General features: G+C 47.5%; 1 protein-coding gene across 3 annotated transcripts in view; it reads left to right on the forward strand.

The window, feature by feature from the left end:
- mars1 (methionyl-tRNA synthetase 1) overlaps positions 1-15505 on the forward strand; it is a 58160-nt gene that overhangs the window by 39583 nt on the left and 3072 nt on the right. The window contains exons 14-23 of one of the 3 annotated variants that reach the window (XM_046310046.1): positions 294-411; positions 707-920; positions 3819-3950; positions 4846-4950; positions 6089-6284; positions 7139-7210; positions 7579-7608; positions 11950-12084; positions 14159-14410; positions 15179-15430. In XM_046310046.1, the coding sequence (XP_046166002.1) occupies positions 294-411; positions 707-920; positions 3819-3950; positions 4846-4950; positions 6089-6284; positions 7139-7210; positions 7579-7608; positions 11950-12084; positions 14159-14410; positions 15179-15430 (1506 nt within the window). The remainder of the gene's footprint in view (positions 1-293; positions 412-706; positions 921-3818; positions 3951-4845; positions 4951-6088; positions 6285-7138; positions 7211-7578; positions 7609-11949; positions 12085-14158; positions 14411-15178; positions 15431-15505) is intronic. The other 2 variants (XM_046310048.1, XM_046310047.1) reach the window with 2 other exon arrangements.

The raw sequence follows: 15505 nt of genomic DNA on the forward strand, positions 1-15505 counted from the left end.
ATTCTACCACATCATGTAATTCCTGTATTCTACCACCAGGTGGAGCTGTATAACATCATGTTATTCCTGTATTCTACCACCAGGTGGAGCTGTATAACTTCATGTAATTCCTGTATTCTACCACATCATGTAATTCCTGTATTCTACCACATCATGTAATTCCTGTATTCTACCACCAGGTGGAGCTGTATAACTTCATGTAATTCCTGTATTCTACCACCAGGTGAAGCTGTATAACATCATGTAATTCCTGTATTCTACCACATCATGTAATTCCTGGATTCTACCACTAGGTGGAGCTGTATAACTTCATGGCCAAGGACAATGTTCCGTTCCACAGTGTGGTGTTCCCCTGCTCTCTACTGGGAGCACAGGACAACTATACACTGGTCAACCACCTGGTGGCTACAGGTAACACACACACACACACACACACACACACACACACACACACACACACACACACACACACACACACACACACACACACACACACACACACACAAAGGGCTTTAGTGTTGGTGAAACTTGAAATCCTTAATATTACAGACAATACAATTTAATATTTTAGATATTTCATTTTTAGTTTTCCCACTGTGGTTGTTGACTGTTCATGTTAAGCCGTTGTTACCCAGTTGAATCCACTTGCAGTTGTCAGTCGTGGTGGATAAGATGAAATGAACCACGTGTCGGTGTTTCCTCTCAGAGTACCTGAACTACGAGGACACCAAGTTCTCTAAGAGTCGAGGTGTTGGTGTGTTTGGTGACATGGCCAAGGATACGGGCATCCCCTCTGACGTGTGGCGATTCTACCTGCTGTACCTCCGTCCCGAGGGACAGGACTCGGCCTTCTCCTGGGTCGACATGGCCACCAAGAACAACTCTGAGCTGCTCAATAACCTGGGCAACTTCATCAACAGGTACTGTAGCAGGAGAGGTAGAGACTGGGCCTCAACGGGTTCTGTAGCAGGAGAGGTAGAGGCTGGGCCTCAACGGGTTCTGTAGCAGGAGAGGTAGGGGCTGGGTCTGTAGCAGGAGAGGTAGAGGCTGGGTCTGTAGCAGGAGAGGTAGAGGCTAGGCCTCAACGGGATCTGTAGCAGGAGAGGTAGAGGCTGTGTCTCAACGGGTTCTGTAGCAGGAGAGGTAGAGGCTGGGCCTCCGGGTTCTGTAGCAGGAGAGGTAGAGGCTGGGCCTCAACGGGTTCTGTAGCAGGAGAGGTAGAGGCTGGGCCTCAACGGGTTCTGTAGCAGGAGAGGTAGAGGCTGGGTCTGTAGCAGGAGAGGTAGAGGCTGGGTCTGTAGCAGGAGAGGTAGAGGCTGGGTCTGTAGCAGGAGAGGTAGAGGCTGGGTCTGTAGCAGGAGAGGTAGAGGCTGGGTCTGTAGCAGGAGAGGTAGGCTGGGTCTGTAGCAGGAGAGGTAGAGGCTGGGTCTGTAGCAGGAGAGGTAGAGGCTGGGTCTGTAGCAGGAGAGGTAGAGGCTGGGTCTGTAGCAGGAGAGGTAGAGGCTGGGTCTGTAGCAGGAGAGGTAGAGGCTGGGTCTGTAGCAGGAGAGGTAGAGGCTGGGTCTGTAGCAGGAGAGGTAGAGGCTGGGTCTGTAGCAGGAGAGGTAGAGGCTGGGTCTGTAGCAGGAGAGGTAGAGGCTGGGTCTGTAGCAGGAGAGGTAGAGGCAGGAGAGGTAGAGGCTGGGTCTGCGGGTCAGAGAGGTAGAGGTAGAGAGGCTGGGTCTGCGGGTCAGGAGAGGTAGAGGCTGGGTCTGCGGGTCAGGAGAGGTAGAGGCTGGGTCTGTAGCAGGAGAGGTAGAGGCTGGGTCTGTAGGCTGGGTCTGCGGGCAGGAGAGGTAGAGGCTGGGTCTCGGGTCAGGAGAGGTAGAGGCTGGGTCTGCGGGTCAGGAGAGGTAGAGGCTGGGTCTGCGGGTCAGGAGAGGTAGAGGCTGGGTCTGCGGGGAGAGGTAGAGGCTGGGTCTAGAGGCTGGGTCAGGAGAGGTAGAGGCTGGGTCTGCGGGTCAGGAGAGGTAGAGGCTGGGTCTGTAGCAGGCTGGGTCTGTAGGGGAGAGGTAGAGGCTGGGTCTGTAGCAGGAGAGGTAGAGGCTGGGTCTGCAGGAGGGTCAGGAGAGGTAGAGGCTGGGTCTGCGGGTCAGGAGAGGTAGAGGCTGGGTCTGCTGGTCAGGTAGAGCCTGGGGTAGCAGGAGAGGTAGGCTGGGTCTGCGGGTCAGGAGAGGTAGAGGCTGGGCTGGGTCTAGAGGCTGGGGTCAGGAGAGGTAGAGGCTGGGTCAGGAGAGGTAGAGGCTGGGGTCAGGAGAGGTAGAGGCTGGGTCTGGCAGGAGAGGTAGAGGCTGGGTCTGCGGGTCAGGAGAGGTAGAGGCTGGTCTGCGGGTCAGGAGAGGTAGAGGCTGGTCTGTCAGGAGAGGTAGAGGCTGGGGTCAGGAGAGGTAGAGGCTGGGTCTGCGGGTCAGGAGAGGTAGAGGTCTAGAGGCTGGGTCTGTAGCAGGAGAGGTAGAGGCTGGGGTCAGGAGAGGTAGAGGCTGAGGCTGGGTCTGCGGGTCAGGAGAGGTAGAGGCTGGGCTGGGTCTAGAGGCTGGGTCAGGAGAGGGAGAGGCGGGTCAGGAGAGGCTGGGTCTGGGTCTGCGGGTCAGGAGAGGTAGAGGCTGGGTCGGGTCAGGAGAGGTAGAGGCTGGGTCTGCGGGTCAGGAGAGGTAGAGGCTGGGTCTGCGGGTCAGGAGAGGTAGAGGCTGGGTCTGCGGGTCAGGAGAGGTAGAGGCTGGGTCTGCGGGTCAGGAGAGGTAGAGGCTGGGTCTGCGGGTCAGGAGAGGTAGAGGCTGGGGTCAGGAGAGGTAGAGGCTGGGTCAGGAGAGGTAGAGGCTGGGTCAGGAGAGGTAGAGGCTGGGGGGTCAGGAGAGGTAGAGGCTGGGTCTGCAGGAGAGGTAGAGGGGTCAGGAGAGGTAGAGGCTGGGTCTGCGGGTCAGGAGAGGTAGAGGCTGGGCTGGGTCTAGAGGCTGGGGTCAGGAGAGGTAGAGGCTGGGTCTGGCGGGTCAGGAGAGGTAGAGGCTGGGTCTGCGGGTCAGGAGAGGTAGAGGCAGGAGAGGTGGCTGGGTCTGCGGGTCAGGAGAGGTAGAGGCTGGGAGGCTAGAGGCTCTGCGGGTCAGGAGAGGTAGAGGCTGGGTCTGCGGGTCAGGAGAGGAGAGGTCAGGAGAGGTAGAGGCTGGGTCTGCGGGTCAGGAGAGGTAGAGGCTGGGTCTGCGGGTCAGGAGAGGTAGAGGCTGGGTCTGCGGGTCAGGAGAGGTAGAGGCTGGGTCTGCGGGTCAGGAGAGGTAGAGGCTGGGTCTGCGGGTCAGGAGAGGTAGAGGCTGGGTCTGTAGCAGGAGAGGTAGAGGCTGGGTCTGTAGCAGGAGAGGTAGAGGCTGGGTCTGCGGGTCAGGAGAGGTAGAGGCTGGGTCTGCGGGTCAGGAAAGAGCAGAGTACCAACAGCTGAATCTCTAAACCTGGAAATGTGTCATTTATTATTCAGGTAGTTGTGTTTTATTTTAAATCGTTAAATAAATTATAAGTATTGGAATTAATCATTTATCATCTAAGTGCTGAAGTCAACACATTGGGAAATGTAAGGAATTGCTTGTGATGAACTCTCTCTCCCCCCTCCCTCCCCTCCCTCCCTCTCCCCCCCCTCCCCCTCCCTCCTCCCCCCTCCCCCCTCCCCCTCCCCCCCTCTCCTCCCTCCCCCCTCCCCTCTTCCCCCCCTCCTCCCTCCCCTCCCCTCCCCCTCCCTCTCCCCCTCCTCCCACCTCCTCCCCCCTCCTCCCCCCCCCCCCCTCTCCCTCTCTCAGGGCTGGTATGTTTGTCAGTAAGTTCTTTGAGAGCTGTGTCCCTCCCATGGCTCTTCAGCAGGAGGACAAGAGACTGTTGGCTCAGGTGGGATGGGAGCTGAAGCAGTACATTAACCTCATGGACAGAGTCAAGTAAGAACAAGTTGTCAAAATGCTGCTCGTCACACACACACACACACACACACACACACACACACACACACACACACACACACACACACACACACACACACACACACACACACACACACACACACACACACACACACACACACACACACACACACTTGCACTGACACAGTTTTAGGAGTGTCTGAAAAGAATGGAGAGTTGAAAGTTTAAGTTTATATTTTGTGTTGTGGTCTGGAGAGTTTGTGTTGAAGCAGCACCACCATAATGTACAACACACTTTGAAATAAGGTCTTATTTACATTTACATTTAAGTCATTTAGCAGACGCTCTTATCCAGAGCGACTTACAAATTGGTGCATTCACCTTATGACATCCAGTGGAACAGTCACTTTACAATAGTGCATCTAAATCTTTTAAGCATCTGTTCTGTTCTGTTCACCCTATCAGCATCTGTTCTGTTCACCCTATCAGCATCTGTTCTGTTCTGTTCACCCTATCAGGATCTGTTCTGGGGGGTGAGAAGGATTACTTTATCCTATCCTAGGTATTCCTTAAAGAATAGCAGACCAATAGCACGCTCCTCGCGCTCCTACAAAAACAGAATCACCATAGCTTTAGAATAATAGAATATTACCATTCAAAGTAATGATCTGTGATCGTGTTGCTAATTCTGTTCACCCTATCAGGATCTGTTCTGTTCACCCTATCAGGATCTGTTCTGTTCACCCTATCAGGATCTGTTCTGTTCACCCTATCAGGATCTGTTCTGTTCTGTTCACCCTATCAGGATCTGTTCTGTTCTGTTCACCCTATCAGGATCAGGATCTGTTCTGATGATCTGTTCTGTTCTGTTCACCCTATCAGGGGATCTGTTCTGTTCTGTTCACCCTATCAGGATCCGTGATGCCCTGAAGTGTATCCTCAACATCTCTCGCCACGGTAACCAGTACATCCAGGTCAACGAACCCTGGAAGAAAATTAAAGGAGACGAAACAGACAGGTTCGTCTATCTCTCTCTGTCTTCTCTCTCTCTATCTCTCTCTGTCTCTCAACAGGTCACACATCTTGATGTTGTGATGGCACGCTGCGGAATTTCACCCAAACTCCCATAAGATATGGGAGTTTATCAAAATTGGATTTGTTTCCAAATTATTTGTGGGTCTGTGTAATCTGAGAGAAATATGTGTCTCTAATATGGTCATACATTGGGCAGGAGGTTAGGAAGTGCAGCTCAGTTTCCACCTCATTTTGTGGGCAGTGAGCACATAGCCTGTCTTCTCTTGAGAGCCAGGTCTGTCTACGGCGGTCTTTCTCAATAGCAAGGCTATGCTCACTGAGTCTGTACATAGTCAAAGCTTTCCTTCATTTTGGGTCAGTCACAGTGGTCAGGTATTCTGCCGCTGTGTACTCTCTGTTTAGGGCCAAATAGCATTATAGTTTGCTCTGTTTTTTTGTAAATTCTTTCCAATGTGTCGAGTAATTATCTTTTTGTTTTCTCATGATTTGGTTGGGTCTAATTGTGTTGCTGTCCTGGGGCTCTGTGGGGTGTGTTTGTGTTTGTGAACAGAGCCCCAGAACCAGCTTGCTTAGGGGACTCTTCTCTTTAGGTGGCTGTAGAATTTAACTTCTCTTTTCTGGATTTTGATCATTAGTGGGTATCGGCCTAATTACATTTACATTCAAGTCATTTAGCAGACGCTCTTATCCAGAGCGACTTACAAATTGGTGCATTCACCTTATGATGAACTCTCTAATTCTGCTCTGCATGCAGAGTCTCAATTTGGTTTTCGTCTCATTTTGTAAATTCTTGGTTGGTGAGCGGACCCCAGACCTCACAACCATACAGGGCAATAGGTTCTATAATTGATTCAAGTTTTTTTTTTTTGCCAGATCCTAATTGGTATGTTGACATTTCTTTCTCTTTCACTCTGTCCCTCTCTCTCTCTCTCTCTCTCTCTCTCTCAGTAATGCCCTCCCTCTCTCTCTCAGTAATGCCCTTCCTCCCTCTCTCTCTCTCTCAGTAATGCCCTCCCTCTCTCTCTCAGTAATGCCCTCCCTCCCTCTCTCTCTCTCTCTCTCTCTCTCAGTAATGCCCTCCCTCTCTCTCTCAGTAATGCCCCCCCCTCTCTCTCTTCCAGGCAGCGATCCGGTACAGTGACAGGTGTGTCTGTGAATGTGGCGTGCCTGCTGTCCGTCATGCTCCAGCCCTACATGCCAACGGTCAGTCAGACCATCCGCCAGCAGCTGAATGCTCCGCCCTCCGTTACCGGGACCCTGCTGCAGGGCACAGGGAACTTCGTCTGCTCTCTGCCCGCCGGGCATCACATTGGCACGGTGAGGAGAGATCTGTTAGATATGAACAGAGGGAAATTAATCATATGTTCCATTATATTTCTACGATGTTGATTAGAGACTCAGTAGCTCTTAGCAGTATAATCTTCTTGATGTTGATTAGAGACTCAGTAGCTCTTAGCAGTATAATCTTCTTGATGTTGATTAGAGACTCAGTAGCTCTTAGCAGTATAATCTTCTTGATGTTGATTAGAGACTCAGTAGCTCTTAGCAGTATAATCTTCTTGATGTTGATTAGAGACTCAGTAGCTCTTAGCAGTATAATCTTCTTGATGTTGATTAGAGACTCAGTAGCTCTTAGCAGTATAATCTTCTTGTCTTGGAGACATTTGAGCATTTTAAATATGTTTTTTTATTTTTATATTACTATGTCTGATTTTGTACTATAAAGTTGTCTAAATTCCAACTCCTTCATGTCCCTGTCTCGCTCTGTCCCTGTCTCGCTCTGTCTCTGTCTCGCTCTGTCCTTGTCTCGCTCTGTCCCTGTCTCGCTCTGTCCCTGTCTCGCTCTGTCCTTGTCTCGCTCTGTCCTTGTCTCGCTCTGTCCTTGTCTCGCTCTGTCCCTGTCTCGCTCTGTCCCTGTCTCGCTCTGTCCCTGTCTCGCTCTGTCCCTGTCTCGCTCTGTCCCTGTCTCGCTCTATCCCTGTCTCTGTCTCGCTCTATCCCTGTCTCTGTCTCGCTCTGTCCCTGTCTCTGTCTCGCTCTGTCCCTGTCTCGCTCTGTCCCTCTCTCGCTCTGTCCCTGTCTCGCTCTGTTCCTCTCTCGCTCTGTCCCTGTCTCGCTCTCTGTCCCTGTCTCTCGCTCTCTCTCTGTCCCTCTCACTCCGTCTCACGCAGGTCAGCCCGTTGTTCCAGAAACTAGAGTCCGAACAGATTGAGTCTCTGAAGAAGAGGTTTGGAGGACAGCAGGTCAGTACAGTGGTGACAGACTAAAATAGTGTAAATTAGATACCGGTAGTTAAAGGATCATTTACTTGAACCAAAAAGAGTGTTTTTTTTTATACAATTCCAGGATGGTTACTTTGATATTTCAACAGGAAGGTAGATGAAATGCCAAACGGACAACGGTCATATTGTTCAGTGGTATTGTCCTCAGACAGTCCTGCTCTCTTAGCTTAGTGTATTATAATAAGAATTAGGTGCAGGGAAATCGATATCCTCTCCTCCTCGATCCCTCCTCAAAACCACAGTGGCAGGGCAGCCGTTTTTTTTTTTTTTTTTTTTAAATTCAGGAGTGGGCCTTTTATCTAAATCTTGTCCTCAATCCCTCCTTCCAGCCAGAGGAGGAAGAAGAATCCAAACCGAAGGTATCTCACGTTGCTGTGTGTTCTGTATGGAGTGATACAATTACTGTAGACACTTAACATTACTGTAGACACTTAACATTACTGTAGACACTTAACATTACTGTAGACACTTAACACACTTGAACTCTAATTCGCTACAGAAGTGATACCTCCTAGCCGTTGAGTTAGCAACAGCAGCTGAAAATGTGGGCTAGGCCTCCCGGGTGGCGCAGTGGTTAAGGGCGCTGTACTGCAGCGCCAGCTGTGCCATCAGAGTCCCTGGGTTCGCGCCCAGGCTCTGTCGTAACCGGCCGCGACGTCCGTGGGGCGACGCACACTTGGCCTAGCGTCGTCCGGGTTAGGGAGGGCTTGGTCGGTAGGGGTGTCCTTGTCTCATCGCGCACCAGCGACTCCTGTGGCGGGCTGGGCGCAGTGTGCGCTAGCCAAGGTGGCCAGGTGCACAGTGTACTGTAGACAATGTTAACACTCCATATTACTGTTAACACTCCATATTACTGTAGACACTGTTAACACTCCATATTACTGTAGACACTGTTAACACTCCATATTACTGTAGATACTGTTAACACTCCATATTACTGTAGATACTGTTAACACTCCATATTACTGTAGACACTGTTAACACTCCATATTACTGTAGACACTGTTAACACTCCATATTACTGTAGACACTGTTAACACTCTGTATTACTGTAGACACTCCATATTACTGTAGACACTGTTAACACTCCATATTACTGTAGATACTGTTAACACTCCATATTACTGTAGACACTGTTAACACTCCATATTACTGTAGACACTGTTAACACTCTGTATTACTGTAGACACTCCATATTACTGTAGACACTCCATATTACTGTAGACACTGTTAACACTCCATATTACTGTAGACACTGTTAACACTCTGTATTACTGTAGACACTGTTAACACTCCATATTACTGTAGACACTGTTAACACTCCATATTACTGTAGACACTCCATATTACTGTAGACACTCCATATTACTGTAGACACTCCATATTACTGTAGACACTTAACATTACTGTAGACACTGTTAACACTCCATATTACTGTAGACACATATTGTTAGACACTAACATTACTGTAGACACTGTTAACACTCCATATTACTGTAGACACTCCATATTACTGTAGACACGCCATATTACTGTAGACACTCCATATTACTGTAGACACTGTTAACACTCCATATTACTGTAGACACTGTTAACACTCCATATTACTGTAGACACTGTTAACACTCCATATTACTGTAGACACGCCATATTACTGTAGACACTCCATATTACTGTAGACACTGTTAACACTCCATATTACTGTAGATACTGTTAACACTCCATATTACTGTAGACACTGTTAACACTCCATATTACTGTAGACACTGTTAACACTCCATATTACTGTTAACACTCCATATTACTGTAGACACTGTTAACACTCCATATTACTGTAGACACTGTTAACACTCCATATTACTGTTAACACTCCATATTACTGTTAACACTCCATATTACTGTAGACACTGTTAACACTCCATATTACTGTTAACACTCCATATTACTGTAGACACTGTTAACACTCCATATTACTGTAGACACTGTTAACACTCCATATTACTGTAGACACTGTTAACACTCCATATTACTGTAGACACTGTTAACACTCCATATTACTGTAGACACTGTTAACACTCCATATTACTGTAGACACTCCATATTACTGTAGACACTCCATATTACTGTAGATACTGTTAACACTCCATATTACTGTAGACACTGTTAACACTCCATATTACTGTAGACACTGTTAACACTCCATATTACTGTAGACACTGTTAACACTCTGTATTACTGTAGACACTGTTAACACTCCATATTACTGTAGACACTTAACATTACTGTAGACACTGTTAACACTCCATATTACTGTAGACACTCCATATTACTGTAGACACTCCATATTACTGTAGACACTCCATATTACTGTAGACACTCCATATTACTGTAGACACTTAACATTACTGTAGACACTGTTAACACTCCATATTACTGTAGACACTCCATATTACTGTAGACACTCCATATTACTGTAGACACTGTTAACACTCCATATTACTGTAGACACTCCATATTACTGTAGACACTCCATATTACTGTAGACACTTAACATTACTGTAGACACTGTTAACACTCCATATTACTGTAGACACTCCATATTACTGTAGACACTCCATATTACTGTAGACACTGTTAACACTCCATATTACTGTAGACACTGTTAACACTCCATATTACTGTAGACACTGTTAACACTCCATATTACTGTAGACACTGTTAACACTCCATATTACTGTAGACACTGTTAACACTCCATATTACTGTAGACACTGTTAACACTCCATATTACTGTAGACACTGTTAACACTCCATATTACTGTAGACACTGTTAACACTCCATATTACTGTTAACACTCCATATTACTGTAGACACTGTTAACACTCCATATTACTGTTAACACTCCATATTACTGTAGACACTGTTAACACTCCATATTACTGTAGACACTCCATATTACTGTAGACACTGTTAACACTCCATATTACTGTAGACACTGTTAACACTCCATATTATTGTAGACACTGTTAACACTCCATATATTACTGTAGACACTGTTAACACTCCATATTACTGTAGACACTCCATATTACTGTAGACACTGTTAACACTCCATATTACTGTAGACACTCCATATTACTGTAGACACTCCATATTACTGTAGACACTCCATATTACTGTTAACACTCCATATTACTGTAGACACTGTTAACACTCCTTATTACTGTAGACACTCCATATTACTGTAGACACTCCATATTACTGTAGACACTCCATATTACTGTAGACACTGTTAACACTCCATATTACTGTTAACACTCCATATTACTGTAGACACTGTTAACACTCCATATTACTGTAGACACTGTTAACACTCCATATTACTGTAGACACTGTTAACACTCCATATATTACTGTTAACACTCCATATTACTGTAGACACTCCATATTACTGTAGACTGTTAACACTCCATATATTACTGTTAACACTCCATATTACTGTAGACACTCCATATTACTGTAGACTGTTAACACTCCATATATTACTGTTAACACTCCGTATTACTGTAGACACTGTTAACATTCCATATTACTGTAGACACTCCATATTACTGTAGACTGTTAACACTCCATATATTACTGTTAACACTCCATATTACTGTAGACACTCCATATTACTGTAGACACTGTTAACACTCCATATTACTGTAGACACTCCATATTACTGTAGACACTGTTAACACTCCATATTACTGTAGACACTCCATATTACTGTTAACACTCCATATTACTGTAGACACTGTTAACACTCCATATTACTTTAGACACTGTAGACACTCCATATTACTGTAGACACTGTTAACACTCCATATTACTGTAGACACTGTAGACACTCCATATTACTGTAGACACTCCATATTACTGTAGACACTCCATATTACTGTAGACACTGTTAACACTCCATATTACTGTAGACACTGTAGACACTCCATATTACTGTAGACACTCCATATTACTGTAGACACTCCATATTACTGTAGACACTCCATATTACTGTAGACACTGTTAACACTCCATATTACTGTAGACACTCCATATTACTGTAGACACTGTAGACACTCCATATTACTGTAGACACTGTTAACACTCCATATTACTGTAGACACTGTAGACACTCCATATTACTGTAGACACTCCATATTACTGTAGACACTCCATATTACTGTAGACACTGTTAACACTCCATATTACTGTAGACACTGTAGACACTCCATATTACTGTAGACACTCCATATTACTGTAGACACTCCATATTACTGTAGACACTCCATATTACTGTAGACACTGTTAACACTCCATATTACTGTAGACACTCCATATTACTGTAGACACTGTTAACACTCTGTATTGGTGTTCCATTCATGTGTAGCCCATATGTCTTCATTAATGCACACTAACTCATACTAAACAATTAGATTTTATCGCTCCGGATAAAATAAGAAAATGTGTGCTTTTATTAAATGTATTTTTGAGGGAATGAAAATGTCTTAGTTTTGTTGTTCCCATTAACCCATTAACATTGTATGATAGCGTTCTTAACAACAAATGTTTATTTTCTGAGAGTGAAATGTACTAGTGATAAATGTACTAGTGATTGTTGGAGAAGAATTGCTTAACATCTGAAACCCGTCTATTCTAGCCAAAGACGACAGCCCAGCCTGATGTCAACGCCCAGCCTGCCACGACCCCAGCTTCAGGTCCGGCTGCTCAGACTGCAGTTAACGGCGCAGACGCTGAGAGAGCCAGGGAGTTGACACGAGCTGTGGCAGAACAGGTAACATGGATGTAACGAATTAGGACTTAGGGGTGAAACAATGGAAGTTTAAGCAATTAAATAATCGTCCAACCTAAGACAGTTACAAAGTACATGCTTTTCTTCCAAGATGTCTCGTCTGTATGACGTCCTGGTATTGGGATATGTTCCCAATGTGGGATATTGTGTAATGTGGATGATTCCTGATGCTCACGTTACCTCTCGATCAAATATCGAAACGTGATATTTGTCCTGATGACTGACTCTTCTTCTGTTCTACATTATTTCTGCTCCACGGTGAGACGGTGTTCATTAATTAACTGACTAGTTGGTAATGTCGTCAGTCTAACCTGCTCTCTGCTCTCTACCAGGGGGAGAAGGTGCTAGTTGGTAATGTTGTCAGTCTAACCTGCTCTCTACCAGGGGGAGAAGGTCTACCACCTGGGGAGAAGGTGCTAGTTGGTAATGTTGTCAGTCTAACCTGCTCTCTACCAGGGGGAGAAGGTGCTAGTTGGTAATGTCGTCAGTCTAACCTGTTGTCTACCAGGGGGAGAAGGTGCTAGTTGGTAATGTCGTCAGTCTAACCTGTTCTCTACCAGGGGGAGAAGGTGCTAGTTGGTAATGTCGTCAGTCTAACCTGCTCTCTGCTCTCTACCAGGGGGAGAAGGTGCTAGTTGGTAATGTCGTCAGTCTAACCTGCTCTCTGCTCTCTACCAGGGGGAGAAGGTGCTAGTTGGTAATGTCGTCAGTCTGACCTGCTCTCTGCTCTCTACCAGGGGGAGAAGGTGCTAGTTGGTAATGTTGTCAGTCTAACCTGCTCTCTACCAGGGGGAGAAGGTGCTAGTTGGTAATGTCGTCAGTCTAACCTGTTGTCTACCAGGGGGAGAAGGTGCTAGTTGGTAATGTCGTCAGTCTGACCTGCTCTCTGCTCTCTACCAGGGGGAGAAGGTGCTAGTTGGTAATGTCGTCAGTCTGACCTGTTCTCTACCAGGGGGAGAAGGTGATAGTTGGTAATGTCGTCAGTCTAACCTGTTCTCTACCAGGGGGAGAAGGTGCTAGTTGGTAATGTCGTCAGTCTAACCTGCTCTCTGCTCTCTACCAGGGGGAGAAGGTGCTAGTTGGTAATGTCGTCAGTCTAACCTGCTCTCTGCTCTCTACCAGGGGGAGAAGGTGCTAGTTGGTAATGTCGTCAGTCTGACCTGCTCTCTGCTCTCTACCAGGGGGAGAAGGTGCTAGTTGGTAATGTCGTCAGTCTAACCTGTTCTCTACCAGGGGGAGAAGGTGCTAGTTGGTAATGTCGTCAGTCTAACCTGCTCTCTACCAGGGGGAGAAGGTGCTAGTTGGTAATGTTGTCAGTCTGACCTGCTCTCTGCTCTCTACCAGGGGGAGAAGGTGCTAGTTGGTAATGTCGTCAGTCTGACCTGCTCTCTGCTCTCTACCAGGGGGAGAAGGTGCTAGTTGGTAATGTTGTCAGTCTAACCTGCTCTCTGCTCTCTACCAGGGGGAGAAGGTGCTAGTTGGTAATGTTGTCAGTCTAACCTGCTCTCTGCTCTCTACCAGGGGGAGAAGGTGCTAGTTGGCAATGTCGTCAGTCTGACCTGCTCTCTGCTCGCTACCAGGGGGAGAAGGTGCTAGTTGGTAATGTTGTCAGTCTAACCTGCTCTCTGCTCTCTACCAGGGGGAGAAGGTGCTAGTTGGTAATGTCGTCAGTCTAACCTGCTCTCTACCAAGGGAGAAAAACTAGTTGGTAATGTCGTCAGTCTGACCTCTCTGCTCTCTACCAGGGGGAGACGGTGCTAGTTGGTAATGTTGTCAGTCTAAGCCTGCTCTCTACCAGGGGGAGAAGGTGCTACCAGGGGGAGAAGTTGGTAATGTCAGTCTAAGTCTGACCTGCTCTCTGCTCGAGGGGAGAAGGTCTACCAGTAACCTGGGGAGAAGGTGCTCAGTCTGACCTGGTCTCTACCAGGGGGAGAAGAAGTTGGTCGTCAGTCTGAGCCTGCTACCAGGGGGAGAAGGTCTACCAGTGCTCTCTACCAGGGGAGAAGGTGCTAGTTGGTAATGTCGTCAGTCTAACCTGCTCTCTGCTCTCTACCAGGGGGAGAAGGTCCGGACCCTGAAGGGCCAGAAGGCAGAGAAAACTGTGATTGGAGCAGAGGTCACCAAACTACTGGAACTGAAGAAACAGCTGTCCCTGGCTGAGGGAAAGGACCCAGAACCAGTGGTGACAAAAGGCAAGAAGAACGCCCAGCCTGCCACGACCCCAGCTTCAGGTCCGGCTGCTCAGACTGCAGTTAACGGCGCAGACGCTGAGAGAGCCAGGGAGTTGACACGAGCTGTGGCAGAACAGGTAACATGGGGGGGGGACGAATTAGGACTTAGGGGTGAAACAATGGAAGTTTAAGCAATTAAATAATCGTCCAACCTAAGACAGTTACAAAGTACATGCTTTTCTTCCAAGACATTCCAAGATGTCTCGTCTGTGTGATATTTGTCCTGATGACTGACTCTTCTTCTATTCTACATTATTTCTGCTCCACGGTGAGACTGTGTTCATTAATTAACTGACTAGTTGGTAATGTCGTCAGTCTGACCTGCTCTCTACCAGGGGGAGACGGTGCTAGTTGGTAATGTCGTCAGTCTGACCTGCTCTCTACCAGGGGGAGAAGGTGCTAGTTGGTAATGTCGTCAGTCTGACCTGCTCTCTGCTCTCTACCAGGGGGAGAAGGTGCTAGTTGGTAATGTCATCAGTCTAACCTGCTCTCTACCAGGGGGAGAAGGTGCTAGTTGGTAATGTCATCAGTCTGACCTGCTCTCTACCAGGGGGAGAAGGTGCTAGTTGGTAATGTCGTCAGTCTGACCTGCTCTCTGCTCTCTACCAGGGGGAGAAGGTGCTAGTTGGTAATGTCGTCAGTCTGACCTGCTCTCTGCTCTCTACCAGGGGGAGAAGGTGCTAGTTGGTAATGTCGTCAGTCTGACCTGCTCTCTGCTCTCTACCAGGGGGAGAAGGTGCTAGTTGGTAATGTCGTCAGTCTGACCTGCTCTCTGCTCTCTACCAGGGGGAGAAGATGCTAGTTGGTAATGTCGTCAGTCTAACCTGCTCTCTGCTCTCTACCAGGGGGAGAAGGTCCGGACCCTGAAGGGCCAGAAGGCAGAGAAAACTGTGATTGGAGCAGAGGTCACCAAACTACTGGAACTGAAGAAACAGCTGTCCCTGGCTGAGGGAAAGGACCCAGAACCAGTGGTGACAAAAGGCAAGAAGAACGCCCAGCCTGCCACGACCCCAGCTTCAGGTCCGGCTGCTCAGACTGCAGTTAACGGCGCAGACGCTGAGAGAGCCAGGGAGTTGACACGAGCTGTGGCAGAACAGGTAACATGGGGGGGACGAATGTAACGAATTAGGAATTAGGGGTGAAACAATGAAGTAACTGGCCCCTAAGACATG

This window comes from Oncorhynchus gorbuscha, linkage group LG18, assembly GCF_021184085.1.
Source record: "Oncorhynchus gorbuscha isolate QuinsamMale2020 ecotype Even-year linkage group LG18, OgorEven_v1.0, whole genome shotgun sequence".
Classification (NCBI taxonomy): Eukaryota; Metazoa; Chordata; class Actinopteri; order Salmoniformes; family Salmonidae; genus Oncorhynchus; species Oncorhynchus gorbuscha.